Source organism: Pteronotus mesoamericanus, unplaced genomic scaffold, assembly GCF_021234165.1.
Source record: "Pteronotus mesoamericanus isolate MK-2021 breed Mesoamerican mustached bat unplaced genomic scaffold, CSHL_Meso_final scaffold_36, whole genome shotgun sequence".
NCBI lineage: Eukaryota > Metazoa > Chordata > Mammalia > Chiroptera > Mormoopidae > Pteronotus > Pteronotus mesoamericanus.
In genome coordinates this window covers 9,597,175-9,615,421 of record NW_026555313.1, presented here as the reverse complement: position 1 = coordinate 9,615,421, position 18,247 = coordinate 9,597,175, and the positions used below count along the sequence as shown (strand labels likewise).

The 18,247-nt window shown below is 35.4% G+C and overlaps 1 protein-coding gene across 1 annotated transcript in view; it reads left to right on the top strand.

Moving 5' to 3' along the window:
- Positions 1–16,412, top strand: part of LOC129086111 (uncharacterized) — a 35,189-nt gene extending 18,777 nt beyond the window's left edge. The window contains exons 10-17 of the mRNA XM_054592603.1: positions 4,242–4,496; positions 7,833–7,939; positions 8,897–9,070; positions 10,247–10,481; positions 11,504–11,647; positions 12,848–12,957; positions 14,431–14,534; positions 16,308–16,412. Coding sequence (XP_054448578.1) covers positions 4,242–4,496; positions 7,833–7,939; positions 8,897–9,070; positions 10,247–10,481; positions 11,504–11,647; positions 12,848–12,957; positions 14,431–14,529 — 1,124 coding nt within the window. The 3' untranslated portion in view covers positions 14,530–14,534; positions 16,308–16,412. The remainder of the gene's footprint in view (positions 1–4,241; positions 4,497–7,832; positions 7,940–8,896; positions 9,071–10,246; positions 10,482–11,503; positions 11,648–12,847; positions 12,958–14,430; positions 14,535–16,307) is intronic.
- Positions 16,413–18,247: the final 1,835 nt, after the last annotated feature.

The window sequence follows — 18,247 nt, the reverse complement described above, 5'->3', positions numbered from 1 at the left end:
GAGGGCAGAGACAAATAGAGTAAGTTATTTGTGTGTAAGACAGCTCTCAAAGGTTCTAAATGCACTCTGAAATCTTACTTCTTGTTGATTCAGAATTGTTCATTTGGGTAATAAACACTCCTCCCAGAATCACATAAGTAAGCCTTTTAATTCTGTCCTCTTTGCCATTGTCCATATTGAATTGCATATTTGGTCTTAAGGTGACTCTATTTTTTCTCCATTCTCTAGTTCTGGTGTTACTGACTAGTGCAGTTTTTCCTAGATTGCTATTATCAGTTTTTTAACTGATCTCCCCTCTAGGACATAACCCTCCAATCCATCCTGTAAACTACTTTCAGGTCATGTTTCTTATACACAGAAGCTGAAAAAGCAAAAGAGGAAGAGTCATTAGCTATTTAGGCAGCTAGTATTCAAACATGTCATACCACATTCTTAGTTTCATTCTCATCTGAAATGGAAGAGTTTCAAGTAGATTAACAAATCTGAAGAATCTGTGGTCATTTTTCAAAATTCAGTTTATTCGGATTATCCTGACCCTGTGTTTCTTAATCTTAAATAGACTGTAGACATTTATAAACTTTTAAATATCTACAGATAATTCTTATATAACTGGCCTGGCATAGATTTGTTTGCAGATTAGAATCATTAGGAAAAATGATTAGTTAGCTATCTTTCAGTTCTTATGTTCTAAGTATCTATGCATGTAATGTTCTTACTCAGGAACTACAGTTCTTCCCCATTGCATCTTTAAAAATGTCTGAATTTTTCAGACAGTTTTTCCCTCACTTCTAAATATATTTATCCATTTTTTCCATTAGTCCTTCTAAAAGATGATTTCAGCTTCACAAAAGATTATATTTGCATTTCCCCTCCTCATACCCCTTGCTCTTTTATTTCTTTATTTCTTTCTGCGGTATCATTCTTTCCAGGTTTTATGACCCATCTCGCAACATTTAACTTAAATTCTGAAAATTAAAGGATTGATTTTTTTTTTTGCTTTTTGTTTTGGTTTTTGCTTTTTGCTTTTCTTAATGACACTAATCCAGGATTCAGGAGAAGAGTCGTAAATTAAATACACATTCATGGCTGTGTCTTTGGCCAGGTAAGATGACCTTACAGATTATTAGATTGCAGTAAAAGAAAGCGAGTAAAGTGACTCAATAAATAAAAACAACTGAGTTTGGTTAGACATGAAATAATTAACAACTACATGAAAAAAATTGCTAGTTTAATGAGAAACAAGGTGTACTGGGAGCATATACCTCTGATACTCTGACTAGTCTGGGACTATCAGGTAGAATTCTGAACGAATTTATGTGTAATCTGAAGTACAAAGGATAAATGGAGCAGTGTGGGGACAAGAAAAAGTGTGGGGTGGGAGACTGCCCACACAGAGATTCCCAAGTAAGGACTTCCTAAAAACTTAAAGAAGGGCACAAGATTTAAACTGTAATGAACAAGGTGGGTAGAGTGGCAGAGGGTGAGAATGAATAAATAAGATTACCTAAATTAGAGTAATCTCAGAAGTTTCATTATTAAATCTAGATTTTAGAATACTAACTATGCTTCATTGTGAAGAACAGATTAAAAGGGGGCAAAAGTAGATTTATAAGGTTCTTGAAGTAATTAAAAAGGGAAGAATGCAGGCCTGATATAGAATAATGCACAATTTGGAATGAGAGAACTAGTCAGATTCCACAAATATTTAGCATATAAAATCAATACAATTTGATGTGAGATTGAAGATAACTTATTCAGAAAATGGAAGAGATTCACGATCACCGTATTTTACTGGTGTTATGTATTTGATGTTTAGATATCATTTATTAGTACAAGGATCAAAACAGGTGAATAAAAAACAAACAGGTCAACTTTATGAAGATAAGTTTAACAAGTGTGTGGGACATTGAGAAGAGATGGATATATGAGATTTAATTTCGGAATCTACATCTGGGATCGATCTGTTAACTTGAGAGTAATTTAGAATGAAGCCATGAGAATATATGGATAACAAGAAGAAGACGTAACACCAAACTTCTTTGGTTTTATTATTTACCATATTTCTCCCCATGCCATGTGTTCTGTCCACACTATACCACCTTGCTGAAACCCAGAAATCAGGGACACTAAATGTTCCATACACTATCCTGTATGTTGTTTGCAATTCTTCCAACTTCTAGCATCTGTATACTATATTGCATCTCAGTGTTTTTACTACCTTTTTAAAGAAGCCTTTGTGGCCTCACCTGCAGGAAATGACCCAGACTTTGAGTCCCTGCAACATTTTGTATTATTTTAAGTAACTCTTCACCAGGTATCATGTAATATAGTTTGATGATTTAAGAGTGGGGGGATCTGACCCCCTGAGTTTGAATCCTTTTTCCCCACTTACTGTACATACTATGTACTATACGTATGATTTGGGTCAATTACTTAACTAACTTCTCTGTATCTGTTTGTTTTTTAATATAATAAAATTATTAATATATCAGTTTCATGGAGTTCTGGTAAAGTTTAAGTGAGAAGTTCATGTATAGCACTTAACATCAGTGGGGGATCAGTGAATATTAACTGGTATTACTGAAGCTGTGCTCTAAGAGCAGAATGTGAATTCTCAATTTGGGTGATTTGGGGTAAATGATCTATAAAATAGGGGAAATAATGGTAATCTCATTGAATTGTTGTGAGGATATAATATATTAATATTGGTATTTAGTACAGAACTTGGAAATAATAATAACAATGATGATGATTTACATTGCTTTTTATGTATTTCTTTTTTAATCATTATAAGTGGGCAAGAGACATTAGCTGCTATTAATCAATTTTAACTAACTTTTAATTCATGTTTCATAACTTCAATGTTTCTTTATCATAATCATTGCCCAATAAGCATTTACAGTAAATGCTCACTGCACAATAAGCATTTATTGAAAAAATAATTCAAGGTAACATGGAAAATGAAGCTGTTGTTTCTAGATCCAAGTTCTTGTTCAATGTCCTGGCACATTTTCTTTAAGAAGTGTCATTTTGTGCCAAAGCCATTCTTATACCTAGATGGATTGGATAATTATCTTAGAGTTAATTGAGAATTGAGGAGATATCCTGCCTTCCCATATATATGTCCAAATCATACCTGTGGTATTAAGAAAAAAGGTTTATTACTTTGACTCTTACAATCTTCTATAAAAATTCAAATTATCTTAGACAGTAATAAATTAACCTTGTATCAAATTAATCTACCAATTGAAAGATTAGTCATCAGATTATTTTCAACTCTGAATTTTGGTTGAGACAAGATTTTAAAGTGTTAGGACGCTGGGTGCATTCATTCACTTATTCATTAATTCATGTATTCAGCAATCCTATATGTATTGATAAGTTTTTAAGCACAAAGATGTGAGTAAAAGATGTGAATATAAAAATGTGGATTCAAAAGCATAGCATTTTCACCAAGACAACTAAATACATAGGAAGGAATAGGTCCTGTGGTCTAGTGCAATGATTTTTAATGTTTCCCACTCATGACACACATAAACTAATTACTAAAATTCTGTGGCACACCAAAAAAAAATATTTTTGCCAATCTGACAAAAAATAGGTATAATTTTGATTCCTTTACATGGATGGCTCTGGTTGTGTTGTTTGATGTCATTTTTTAGTTTTTTTAAAACTTTTGTTCAAGTACAGTTGTCTCCATTTTCCCCCCACCTCTCTCCCCAACTCCACCAACCATCATTTTTTTCCCTTTGATAATCTGAAGGAAAAGAGATCAGTTCCCCTGACTAAATAGTCAGGTATTGCGTGTTTTAAAAATTATTGAGGCACATTGGTTGAAAAATCATTGCTCTAGTGGAAAAAATGTACAGTACAGTTAAGAGCATGGACTTTCCTTGGAGCATGCATTTCAGGTAGATCATCATCATCACTATGAGAAGGAGAAAGGTAGAAAGATAAATATAAAAAGAGTGGATGACACTAGGCCTAATGTCAGAGAAAGGAGATTAGAAGGTATGAAAAAATCTTAAGCACCAACAAATCATTAAACAAAACCCAGTATGTATTTGATGCACTGAGAGAATTCCAGAGGTATAATGAAATAGTATGTACTCTACTCGGGAAATGGTGAAATAATCAGAAGGTATTTCAGTGGTATCTCACATTACAGGGAGCCCTCTAAATACAGGGCAAAACCCTTTAAGTTGTGCCTGCAGTTAAAAGAGTCTTCATATTGCTTGCAGAAGACCAACACAGCAAAAATACACTTAAGGCTTTGGAATCTGTTGGTAAAGAAATCTTAACTGGATTTTTGGATGGCTTGGTGAAAAGAAATGTTCTAAAATTGGAGGAAACTGAAAAGAAAAAATATTATGATGCCAAACCTAGAGACAAGGCCTGGGTCTTGGCAGACCTTGTGCGACAGAAACGCGATGAAGCAGGTCAAATCCTTGTCCAAACCTTCTTTAACCCAGACACACTTTCCATCGGCACAAAAGGTAAGTGTGGAGTCATTTACCACAAATATCTCAAATCTATTTTTCTCAATCTATTTAGCCCCAATGCCTCTCCAATGTCCTCAATGCTCCTATCCTTAAATTACTAAAATATTAATTTCACTAACCCTATCGTTGTCATTTTAGGGGCTACTTGGCTTTTGTGAGAAAGGATTCGATTTCTAATCAGTTAAGAAGCTTAGTCTTTGTGTTTAAATTATTCATGGAAATATGTTATTGTAGAGACACTTTGGACACAGTGTAACTTCCTTCAAGTTTTCTTAATCTCCTTAAGCATCAGCCTCAGCATCTTTGACATGGGACAATTTCAGTAATTCAGTGGGGTTTGTAAGGCTAGGAACATAGTGGTAGGAATATGCTGACAACTCCTAAGATTTTAGCTCTCATCTAGCACTCTTCTAGGAGTTCCAGCTGTATATTTAACATTCCATTAAAATATTCCTATGGCTTCAAAAACTAAGATATCTGAAATGACATACTTGATTTCCCCTCACCAAATGTATTCCAGTTCCACCCCCTTTCAATCACATTAGAACTGTAATCCATGAATGTTTTTAATTCAGAGTACAACTCTTTTCTTTGCCAATGAATAATAGCTCTTAACAGAGTGCCAGGCACAAAGCGGGCACATAATACATATCACATGAATAGATACATGGAAGATATGCATTAATAAATATTAATTACATAATTATTATTTGGCTTGTAATATTTAGAACTTTCCAGTGCTTAACTCATTTCTGTAAGTTATGAAATATGACCAGAACATGTACAAAGTATCTAATATATTAAAATCTTTCAAAAATTTTGACCTACATTGAATTATGAGTATTACTAGAGCCTAAATATCCTCAGGCCCAAATTCACCAGTGAAGGAATCTACTACTTGCTACAGAATTTAACCTGAAATCCTGGCCCTGAATATTGGAACTTATCAATAATAATAAATAATAATAAGCAAGCAAAAAGCTATATACATTATAAAGCCCTCACTAGAACACATAGCTTTTTTAATTAACCCTTCTCTAGGTAGAAGGGAAATTCCCACCAGCATGAAGGACATGTGTATCTAATAGATGTCCAAGATTGTGGCCTAAGCTGTATTCACATTAATATTTAAACTGACCTTTGGCAAGTTATTACTTTCTCTCCAATCTGGGATGAGATGGGAACAATTTTGATTTTGTTCAAAAATAAGAGATCTGCAACTTGGAACCAGAATTGAAGTAATGGAAGCTTCAAAATAATTTTAGCTACCCCAGTGAACATTAAACCAAACTGAGAAAAACTACTGCATCAGCAGAGACAGTGGTAGGCAGGACATAGACATAGACGCTGTCATGCATATGGTGCCAAGTACTGTCAAGTACTGCTATTTCACCAGAGAGATAAGTACTCAAATGCCTCCAAAGGAGATGGCTTTTTCTCATCTTAGAAAGACAATCTCTTTCTTTTTCTATCAAGTGAAGGGGTTTTCAGAGTATTTCATTAGGTAACAGATAAGACTGAGATATTAACAGTTTTATCTAAACTCCTAATTCTCCCATTTTTTTCTGCTGCACTGCCAGTCTACCAGAAACTCCTTTTGTACTGCCGGCTGCACTATAATATTTATATGTTGCAATGAAAGGAATTTTTTTCTTATTATACTTTTAGATGCAACATAGAAATATTAATTCCCAATTTTAACTGCAAACACTACATTTACATATAGACATGTAATGGTCATTAGGAGATGATGTTTCAAGTTAGAGAGTTCACTGAACTTGTAAATAAACTGGAAAAAGAGGAGGCTTTGATGAGAAACATATCCTCTAACATATCTCAGGGCCTTGGGTGTCTTTACATTGGCAAAATCTTCTGGAATGGGAATGGAGAACATGTCACTGTTTATTAAAAAATGTTCAGAAAGTTTGGTTTCCTTAAAGATTTATAATTTGCTGCATCTCCTGAGCATAAGTTTTTAAACAACATTTATCAAAAAAATAAATGAAAAAAGCTAATGAAAATAAATGGATAAAAAAGAATAAAATATGAAATATAAAAACTGAAAATTTTATACAGGGTAATATTACCTTTTTCCTTAAAATAAAATCAGAGATTGATTTGGTTGGTTCATGTAAGTAAACATCAAGGTTTGTTCCTATCATGGACAAAACCCTTGTTAGTTAGATCATGGTAAACCTCTCTTTCAGTTTGTTTATTAATTCTTCTTCCTTCCTCATACAGCTGGGGAGGGGAGGGATCTGGATTTTCCCAGTCTCTTGCAAAATCTGAGTCAAATGATATCAAGCAGTGTTGTGCAATATTTCATATCTTTAAGTATTAGGTCAGGATGAGTCAGAAAAAAAACTTTTCCAAATGGGAGGGGTTATTACTTCACATTTTAAAACATGGGTAGAAAATTTAATTCTAGTAGTTCAGCATTTTGGAGGCAAGGACATTCAGTGTACATTAGAATCTGACCAAAATGTTGTCCCTCTGACTGTGGGATCAGCACTCTGGTTGCTATATAGAATTTCTCTTTGAAATAGCTGACTTCACAACTTGGCAAAGAATCGTAGAAGCTCATCTCCTCTGGAAAAGTTAAGAATTCAGGCTGAGGTTGCAGAAAAAAAAACAATACCTGGATAGTACAGGATTCAGGAAGCTGTCAAGTGTTAGTGTGTGTATGTGTATATGTGTTTTCTGTAAATTAGGAGCAGACTTAGGAAGTTATACCATCCAATATGAGAGCTACTAGCCCCATTGAGATGACTAGTGCTTCAATTGTGGGTAGTGACACAGGTTAAACTGATAATAGCTTGGACACAAAATATTGTTAAAATTAATTTTAATTGCTTATTTGTACCTTTAAATGAGACATTAGAAAAATGTTCGTTGTGCATGTGACTCAATTGTATTTCTAATGGATAGCGCTCTGATATATGTTTACTCTATATACTCTGCTCATGGACAAGAAAAAGTTCACTTAGGTGCATGAGATTTCTAGATTAAAAAATTGAAAACTCCAATTTTTTGATGAACATAAAAAGGCTAAATTTGACCCAAATCATCAAGGTGTTTTCCTCATAATAATCAGAATTTATCATTATATTTTTGGGTGGATCTGCTGCCAAAGATTTCTTCCTTCTTTCCCACTCATAATACATCTCTTCATACTAGAGGTTAGATGTAACTATAATTCCCACATTAATATGTTTTTAAAAATCTTCTCAGGATTTACCTTCTTTGTCCATATTCTTAAGTGATACTTGGTTCATAGATGCAGATGTTAAAATTTCTATCATGTAATTTCATGTGATATATACCATTCAGTTCCTACAGAAATGGCTGGACCAGCTGAGCCAGCAGAATCTACAGATACCCTCAAGCTTTGTCCTCGTGAAGAATTCTTGAAACTCTGTAAAAAAAGAGCTGGAGAGGTACTGTGTTCTGTACATAAGCTAGAGAAAGAGGGAGAAACAACTGCTTTCACTGAACACACAATATCTTAAAGCACTTATGACAGAAAGGGGAGGTGCAGACAGTGGTAATATCGTTCTTAAATGCTTAGAGCAAGGAGAAAATAGTGTATCCTCACAGAGATTCCAATTTTCTTTCAATCCCATGATAAAATATGGATCTTTCAGTATATTTTTTTGTTCTCATACTTATTTGGGATTTATTAAAATTAAGCTAGAGTCATAAAATACAAATATTTATGAGTATAAGATAGCATGGCTGAGTAGTAATTATTTGTATACTACTTGAAAAGCCTGGACATGAATTATGTATTTATTCATTTTTAGAAATAGGGGAAGTGAAGGAGAAAGAGAGGTAAACATCAATGTGTGGTTGCCTCTTGTGCAACTCTATTGGGGATCTAGCCTGCAACGCAAGAATATGCCCTGGCTGGGAATAGAACAAGCAACCCTTTGTTCCTCAAGCCTGTGATCAATCCATTGAGCTATACCAGCCAGGGCTGTTTCTTGGTTTTTATAAAATTTGACCTGAACCTTGAATACCAAGAACGATTTGTCTAGTTGAAGAGGAGAGAAGAGGAGAGAAGAAAATGTACTTGTAGTCTGCTCAAGATTCTTGAGTAGATATCACAAATATGTTCAGGGTCCAGTTCTGGGATCTTGAAAAAATTAATCACTTTCATTATTTTTCAGTATATAACATTTATTTTTAAATAATCGGAGGGTTCTAAGTAACTTTCAGTTCTTACTTCTTTATATTATCAATTCAATTCAATACAAAGAAAAAGGCAGAGTTTCTGGTACAGGAGAGGGGAGAGAGCAGCTATATGAACCAGTGACAAAACAACAATGATTAGTGTATGAGGGTTTAAAAGAGATTTAGGTAAACCAAAGTCACTGCATTTTTATTTCTTTCAGATCTACCCAATAAAGGAGAGAAAGGGCCGTACTCGTCTGGCTCTCATCATATGCAATAGAGAGTTTGATCATCTTCCACTGAGGGAAGGGGCTGAGCTTGACATCACAGGGATGAAGGAGCTGCTTGAAGGTCTTGACTACAGTGTGGAAGTGGAAGAGAAACTCACAGCCAAGGTAAGGACTTCGTATCCACCCCATGCATGTACATATTACATGTTCAATACACATCCTCGTACTAACAAAGCTCTATAATATAGTTAGGCAAACACTATAAGAACCCTCAGCCACATGTTGTGTATGTGTGCGTATACAATGAAATTATTAGAACAGGTGAAGTCTCTGTATTTTTTGTGTTTCTAATATTCTCAGTTCTATAAAAAGAGACAAAAAGTGATTGTCATTTGTACCCATACAATTCTTAGTTCTTAAGAGATGATTGGGATTCAGACCCATTATACCCAGAAAATCTAAAGTAATAAATGTTTAGTAGACATGTACTCACCATGACAAATACTGAGTCTTAACTTTGTCCCGTTGTCTATTCTTAGCCCCAGGGGTAGGTCTGTGTCTGAGGCAGGAAGTTCCAAGCTCCACTAAATTATGTTTACCAGTGGGGGTCCAGTCCAATTAAAAGCAAAACCAAAAATTTCAGAGATTTGGTATGTCTACATGACTCTCTGTAAGAGTGAAAAAGCAGTTAAGAGTAAGTGAAAGGAAGAGCAAATTGGTGATCATGGACTACTTGTTTTGATGGAATGGTGAAGAAATGTCTCTTTAGGAGAAAATATTGGAGCTGACAGTGGACTACAAGTAGCACGACAGGTCTGAAAATATGTGAATAAATACATCCTAGGAAGGATAACTACAAATGAAAAATCTAAAATAATAAAAAATTGGAACATGAAAAACATAGGAAGACCAGTGTGACAAGAGCTTACAGGAGGAAGAAGACAGGCAGGCAGAAGTACACATTAGTCGGAAGTTAGATTTTATCCTAGGTACAGAGAAAAGTGTTTCTGAAGGAAAGTGGTATGATAACTTTATGACACAAGGCGCCTACCTATTAATTAATGAAATAAAAGACAGAGATAGAACAAACATGTAAAGGAAAATAAGCAAATGTAAAATATATCAAGAGGACAGTTCATATAATGTTAGCAGGAACAGACAGTTGAACCCCCTGCACCATTGCAGAAAGAAAAGGTAAACAGCTGTCCTTGAGCAACCACTACTTGAAGAAGGCACAGTGACTGGAACATTATAGAGGCTTCTTATATTGCTCATGATAAATAGGAGGTCAGATAATGTTAATGATTGTCCTATTAAGTAAGACATAGTGGTCTTTTTCAGGAGATGGAGTCAGTCCTGGAGGCATTTGCTGCCCGCCCAGAGCACAAGACTTCAGACAGCACGTTCTTAGTGTTCATGTCTCATGGCATCCTGGATGGAGTTTGTGGGACTATGCACAGTGATGAACAACCAGATGTGCTGCCTTATGACACCATTTTTCGGATGTTCAACAATCGCCACTGCCTCAGTCTGAAGGACAAACCTAAGGTCATCATTGTCCAGGCCTGCAGAGGTGGTGAGTTCTGATACGGGAAGTTCATGGAGTGTTTGCCGAGGACTGTGATGTATGTTTTTGTTTTAGGGGAAACAATCTTAGTCCCCACTCAGTGCAAATAAAGCACATTGAATTCTTAGGACCTCCAGTTATTATGAGGGGCTGATATCATGAGAAATTGGCATGTCAGCTGAGAAACATCTATTCATTTTAATCCAGGGTAAGTGATGGAGGAGGTCTGCAGAGTCCCTAAATCAAAGTTGAACAAAAATATTTAAACCTTGGAGTGAAATCATTTTAATGACTGTTTTACTTGTAATTTTTTACAGTTATTTTGACATTCTCTAGCTTGAGAAGAATTTCATTTGAAAGAGGAACTCTTCCCTTTTTTGTACCCCATACAATACTGAAAGGGAACTGAGTAGGGAGATGAGGATACTTGGCATTGCTCTCAAAATTTTACTTGTTTTTATTCCTGAGTTCCAATTGCCTCTTAGCTTTTTGAAGCAGTGTTTGGGAAGAGAGTAGAAATAATGTAGCTAAAAATAATGACTATGCTCTGAAATTATGCAGATATGGCTTCAACTCCTTTGCTCTTCTTAGCAAATGGGTTTATGATACTGTCACTATTTACAGACAAGATGCTCTCAGTGTTAACTGGCACATTGCTCAAAGACATTAGAGAGAAGCCAAGTTATGTGCGTGCAGGGAGGAGTTCAGTATATATGTTTGAGTAATGTGTGTGGATACAACTGGTGAGAATAAATATTTACAAATTTTATTTTATTTATTTTTATTTGTTAATTAGAGAGAAGGGGAAAACATTGATGTGTTTTTCCACTTATGTATATATTCATTGGTTGATTCTTGTATGTGCCGTGACCAAGGATGAAACCCACAACTTTTTTGTATTGGGATGAAACTCTAGGCAACTAAGGTACCTGGCCAGGGAAAGAATAAACATTTACAAAGAATGAGGTGGGCAACAGTAAGAGTTAAACTGAGGGAGGCGCACAGTATTTACAAAATTGATGTCTCTACAGCAAATCGTGGGGAATTATGGGTCAATGACTCTCCAGCATCCTTGGCAGACAGTTCTTCACAGTCATGTGAGAACATGGAAGAGGATTCTGTTTACAAAGCACATGTGGAGAAGGACTTCATTGCTTTCTGCTCCTCAACACCACGTATGTGTCTCTCAGTTGTAGACAAGGATTTGTGGGCCTAAGGCCACCTGTGAATGATTATCAAATATTAAGATAAGCCCTATGCAGCAATGATTAAGACACATTTTGAATGCTATCAAAATAATTTACATTTATCTCACCTCCTCTATGGGAACAAAAATTCTATATTTTTTGACTTTGTAAAATGATACTTTTATTATAAGTCCTGCACATTTTAGTCTAAAATATACCAAACATTAAAACGACCTAATTCAAACAATCTTATTGAGCATATGCCATTAAAAAACAAATGAATCATTCCATTTTCTAATAAATCTATTTAACATTTGGAATAGAATTTTATGGATCCTGGGACTGGCTACTCTATCTCATACTATCAACTCCAAACTCTTTTCTCCATATTCCCACTTAATGCTCTTTAGAGCAGTGTTACTTCCTGCCTCAGAAGGGTATGAATGTCCTTTAAAAGAGGTAGAAAATGATACTCTGGGGCTTAGTAGGCCTACTAATAGGGGATCAGGGTTTAGTCCTTGACCTCTAGGTAGTCGTCTTAAGAAGACTTACATTGGAATGTTCCTGATTTGAACATTTTTGTTTTAAGTCTTTTTTTGAAAACCTCTCCATGGAGTTTTAATTGACATACAAAAATATGTGTAATTAATGTATGTAGCATGAGTTGGGAATTAAGTACACTGCTGTGATGTTATAAACGTTTCCCTCCCCTCAAAAAGTTTCTTTTGGTTTGTTCATCTACTTTGTTTACTATACTCTGAGAGACAGTATGAATTTTACTCTGTAATCATCCTTGGAGCCAGGTGCCCATTTTTTGATGTTTACTATATGAACATGGGAAAATTACTTAACCCTTCAGAAAGTCTATTCTTTCCTCTAGAAATGTGATAATTCCAATTATCTCTCAAACTTCTCAAATCAAGGGAATGAATCAGAGGCACAGAATAAGTGTCAGTTCCAGGAATATAATACAATCATTATGCAATTTTGAGTTATCCGTTTAGTTAACCTCTGCCAGCTTTTTTATCCACTTTGCTAAAAATGAGTTAATTTAAATATATGTGTTTTCCTTAAACATGTCAAGTTAATTCCCAAGCTATGCTTAAAAAGCAAACTCATAAAACAAAAATGTAATAAAAAAAATAGTTGAGGCCACAGCCAAAGTCTTCTCACTCCTTTTTTTCACAGATACTGTATCCTGGAGAGACATCAGAAAGGGTTCTCTCTTCATTACAAAATTAATCACATGCTTCCAGAAATATTCTTGGTGCTGTCACCTAGAGGAAGTATTTCGGAAGGTAAGCTTCTACTTCTATTTCTAATGATATATTTTGTTCATAAAGACTTTCCTATGATTTTTATTTCAAGTGACAACAACAGATTTTGTCAAGCAAATGAGTGTAGAGCATTACCTGGTTTCTGCTACACAGGGCTTTATCATCTGATTTAGAAAAAGAAGGTGTCAATTCACTACAGCATCAGATCAATGTAAACCAAAAAAATATAAAACAGAAGCTTGTATGTTTTAGGCTATAAACTATTAAAATTCAAAATATGAAAAATATTTTGAATTAATATTTATTGCTTAATTAATTGGGCATTCTGCTTGGTAACTTGTTATCCTGGTGACAAAGGGGTAGAGGAGACATTGTGTCGTAGACTACCTAAGACCTACATTTTTGTGAGCGAGATGAATGTTAACAAGTAGGACATTACAGTAAACAAATGTGTCATTACAGATTGTGATACAGTCCATAACAAACAAAAAATAATATAGGATACTGAAAGAAAATACAGGAAAAGACAGTGTTTGAATGGAGGGGTCCAGAAATGAAGATTATATTTCCTAGCTCAGGGTGTTCTTAATTCCCTGCTCCTTCCCAATTTGTTTTCCTCCACAGTTCTGACCATCACTCATTTGGTAAATATTTTCTTTGCTTTTCTACCTCTATTTACTCACTTGAATGCATACCTCATGAAAGCAGGAATTTGCTCAACACCTTACTATGCTGGCACACAGGAATTAATAGTCATTCAATAAATAAATGCATGAAAAAATCAAGAGATGCTCCCCCTGCCTTCTTCTTTAGGGAGAAAGGTATTGACAATAAGAATATGAGAAGACGTGGTTGTTTTTAAATTCAAAACTGTAGAGAAAAGTAGCAGTCCAGTGGGAAAGGAGAATACACCTTTATTAGAATGGAGAAGATTGCATTGTAATGTGAGTTAGGGTCTCTGTAAATGGGAACTCAAGTGGTTGAGCCCTGTTGGGTGGATAAAAATTAAACACTGTAATCTCAAGGGCATTGCTAGGAGACTATTACAGAATCTCATTGGTCAGTCCATGGCAAAAAAAAAAAAAAAATATTCAGAGCTCACCTTGGTGGTAGGGATGTGAAAATTGTTGTGTCCAGGGTTTAAGGACAAAATTTTGGGTTCTGTGCCTTATTGAATTGATGACGTAGCCTTGAAGGTTTAAGGTGTAGGATACTTGAGATCCAGCTCAGATATGTAGAATAGAGATAAAAAAATAGAGAAGAAATGCAGGGAGAAAGGCCTTGGATTAGACATGAGATGAGAGTATATTCTAACATGGGGAATTACTTCTAAAGGTAGGGTGGCAGTGACAGGACACTGACGGGACCCCATGGTCTTGGTCCCTCAACCCTCGTAGCAACTTTCATTCCCAGAGATTTTTGGTTCACGGTGCAAAATATTTTCTGAGAGTGGCTGAGAATTATGTTTCATTTATAGCCTCTCTTTCTTTTTAGGTACAACTGTCATTTGAAAAACCAGATGTTAAAGCCCAGATGCCCACCATTGAGCGACTATCCATGACGAGATATTTCTACCTATTCCCTGGCAATTGAAAAATGTAAGTATCAGAGCTTTTGGCAGTCCTGGAAATTGAAAATAGTAACCATTAACGTTGCTGGCAGGTGAAATAAATGAGAGAGTAATATTGGTAGTGAGGCCCAATAACAAAAGACAGACAATTGGGTGGTCAAATTAGTGTTACTTGTTGCTGTAGTTTGGTGATTAGATTTCCGTTGTTCTTCTACATATACCCACCTGGATCCTCCTCCATCTCCACAATCAATTAATCAATCTGTCAATCAATCACGGAGATAAGCCAGACAAAGACAGAAAGGAATAAACAATAAAGGACCCAGGGTAGCAATTAAGAAAACAATACTGTAATCATGCTTCCATTATTACTTATACATCCTTCTCTCTCTCCCGCCCTCTCTCTCAAACATACACACACAAACACTCACAGACACTGAGGTACCAAACTTGTCTCAGATCCTGAAAAATACTAAAAACAGAGGAGATGACTTTGAGTGCAGCTATCACAGTACTGACACTGAGCTCCCATTACCAGACAGACATATCTAGGGCTGTAATGTCTGTGCTGATACAGATTCTGGTTCTCTGCCTTTTCTCACACTGTATATCACAGAACACTCAGCGTCTGCTCTCAGATCCTTAATTACTGCTTAGAAACTGCTGTAAGCGCCCATGTCAACACTTATACATTTTTTATAGTGGAGGGTGGAAGGTGCGGTCAAAATATTTTAGAATGGGCCCATCAAGTTTAGACCCATCAATTACTTTACTCACAACAGCTTTATATCCCACTATATAATAAGAATATATCAATCTCGCTCTCAGCATAATTTAAAGTATTTTTATAGTAAAGTTTATCTCAGTCCTTTAAATCTTTCTTCACCATCCTTTATCCCTGGCTTCCGTGTCCCTGCTCAGATAATTGCATAAATACTTCCTCATAATAGCTTTTATTGACTAGTTAGTACAATTGAACCACATTTTGGGATTGAGCTATTTGACTATTCTTTATCAAGCACTTACTATGTTCTAAGTTCAGTTCTAGAATCTTGGAATATACCAATGCACAAAATCTGTGTAGTCCTTGACCTCAGACAGCTCACACTCTAGTGAGTAGAGACAGACTAAATACACAAGTGGATATGTGTCAGAGAGTGATCAGAGCTAAGAAAAATAAAGGAGGTTAAAGAGATGAAAGAGATGGGTGCTGTACTGTAACAGATTATATAGGACAGTAGGAAAATATTGAAATCAGAACAACAAGTGGACTGAGTTGGTTAGTGAACTTTGAGATTCTATGCTGAAAAGGTGTTCCAGTGCAGGGACTAGCAAGTAGAAAACCCTGAGGCAGAAATGTACTCAGATATTTTTTTCTTTTATCTATTTTTTAAAGGTTTTATTGTTATGCTAATATAGTTGTCCCACTTTCCCCCCTCCCCCGCCCCACCAAAAAGCAGTGGGCTGGAGGAGAATGAGAGTGGGGAAAATGACAAATTGAGAAACATGGTGAAAAGCCTGATCATATGGGACTTGGTGATCCTGTGATAAATGTTCCAAAATTTTTATCCTGATGAAATTGGAAACCCTTTGACTCGAGAAATGAGGTCATCTATTTCAACTTTCCAAAGCCCACCCTGTGTACTTTCTGTGAATATACTAAAATTATCACCATCTGAAGCCAAGAGAAATGGCAAAAGCACATGGAAGAGGATGAAAAAAGAAAAAAAAATCATCATAAGGATGGTTGAGGCTCACTAAGAACTACTATTTTGATCTTCTGTTCTTTTTTCTTCTTCAGGAAATTACTGCATCCAGCCCTTCTTTATCAACTTCCAGAAGCACTTTTATCAGAATGGCACACATCTTTAATCTCTGCATTTAAATAAAAATGAAAACAAATAAACTGCATCTTTGGTTCCTTTTTCTTTTTTTAGATTTACTTTTCTTTTAAATAATATTTTTCAATTGTAATGAACATTCAATATATTTTAGTTTCAGTACACAGTGTAATGGCTAGACATTTATATAACTTGTGAAGTGATTCCTATCCCCCAATAAGCTTTGCACCTATGTGACATCATACATACTTTATCAATATTATTGACTATATTCCCTATGATGTACATTACATCCCACAATTGTTTTGTAACTACCAATTTGTATTTATTAATCTCTTCAACTTTGTTATTCAGTCCTCCCATTGTCCCCCTCCCATCGGGGAACAATCAGTTTGTCCTCTAGATCCATGACTTTGTTTCTGTTTTGTTTGTTTATTTTTGTTCTTTTTCCCCCCCTTTATTGAATTTATTAGGATGACTGTGGTTAATAAAATTATGCAGGCTTCAGGTACACAATTCCACAACACATCATCTGTACATTGTACTGTGTGTTTACCACCATAAGGCAAGTCTTTGTCCATTACCATTTATTCCTGCATACACCACCTTCTTTCCCTTGCAATCCCCACACTGTTGTCTATGTCCATGAGTTTGGTCTTTTTTTTTTCTTTTTTTTTTTCTCAATCCCTCCAACCCTCTTCACTGAATTTCAAATATAATGGTGGGTGAATGGAAATGAAGTAGAGGAAGCTAGCTGGATTTTCTAGCTTATGACTCATATAATACCTGCATTTCACTGAGTGAAGAGACTGGCCAGACTTGCCATCAGTAACAGTGTGAAAGGAGATGGTGCTGATACAGAAGAGCAGAACTGTAAACTGGTTAGCTTCTCATCAGTGTACTCAATCCCAAGGTCTACAGTGTCCTGAGAAGTGTTCTAACTCATTACTTAACCAGCATCATAGGTTTGGCTAATTTTTTCCTCAGTAAACTAACATTTTAGCAAATTATTCCCACTTACCTTTCTTTCTACAGAGTAAATATACTTTCTTGTTGATTATTTTCTTCCCAGATGTCTGCCTATTTCCAAACTTCAGGAAAATTTTATTCTTTCACAACCACTTGGCTATTGTCTAAAATAATTTGGTTTTTGATTGAAGATGGTATAACCTTGCTTTATTTATGTAGAAATACAAATATTATCAGCACAAGGACAGAAAGAGAATGGAGAGGGTCTGCAATGGACGAGAGAGAGTTAAAATTTCTGGGAGGGTGAACTCTGGTTGAGGAATTTTGGCAACATGGCTGTCAGAACATGTTTGGCAACATGTTTCTGAGTAAGGAGATGTACAACTTCTGTTACACACATGCAGAATGCTGAGTAAATATTTTAATATATAGCTGAAATGAGTTAAAATAAGAGGATACTCTAGGTATCAAGTATAACCACAATTGTCAATATTTATGATTATTAAGTTCATATCAGGATTATTTTAAGAATTTTTTTAAATTATATTTTATTAATTATGCTATTACAGTTCTGGGTTTTCTTCCTTTGCCCCCTTCCACCCAGCATTCCCCACTCCCTCAGGCAATCCTCTCACCATTGTTCAGGTCCATGGGTCATGTGCATACATTCTCTGGCTATTCCATGTCCTATACTGTACGTTACATCCTCATGGCTATTCTGTAATTACCTATTTATACTTTTTAATACCTTCACCTCTTCATTCATTCCCCCACATCCCCTGCTCCTGGCCACCATCAAAACGCTCTCTGTATACATTATTCTCTCTCTGTTCTTGTTTGCTTAGTTTGATTTTTAGATTCAATTGTTGGTTGATTTGTATTTTTTGCCATTTTATTGTTCATAGTTTTGATCTCCTTTTTCTTAAATAAG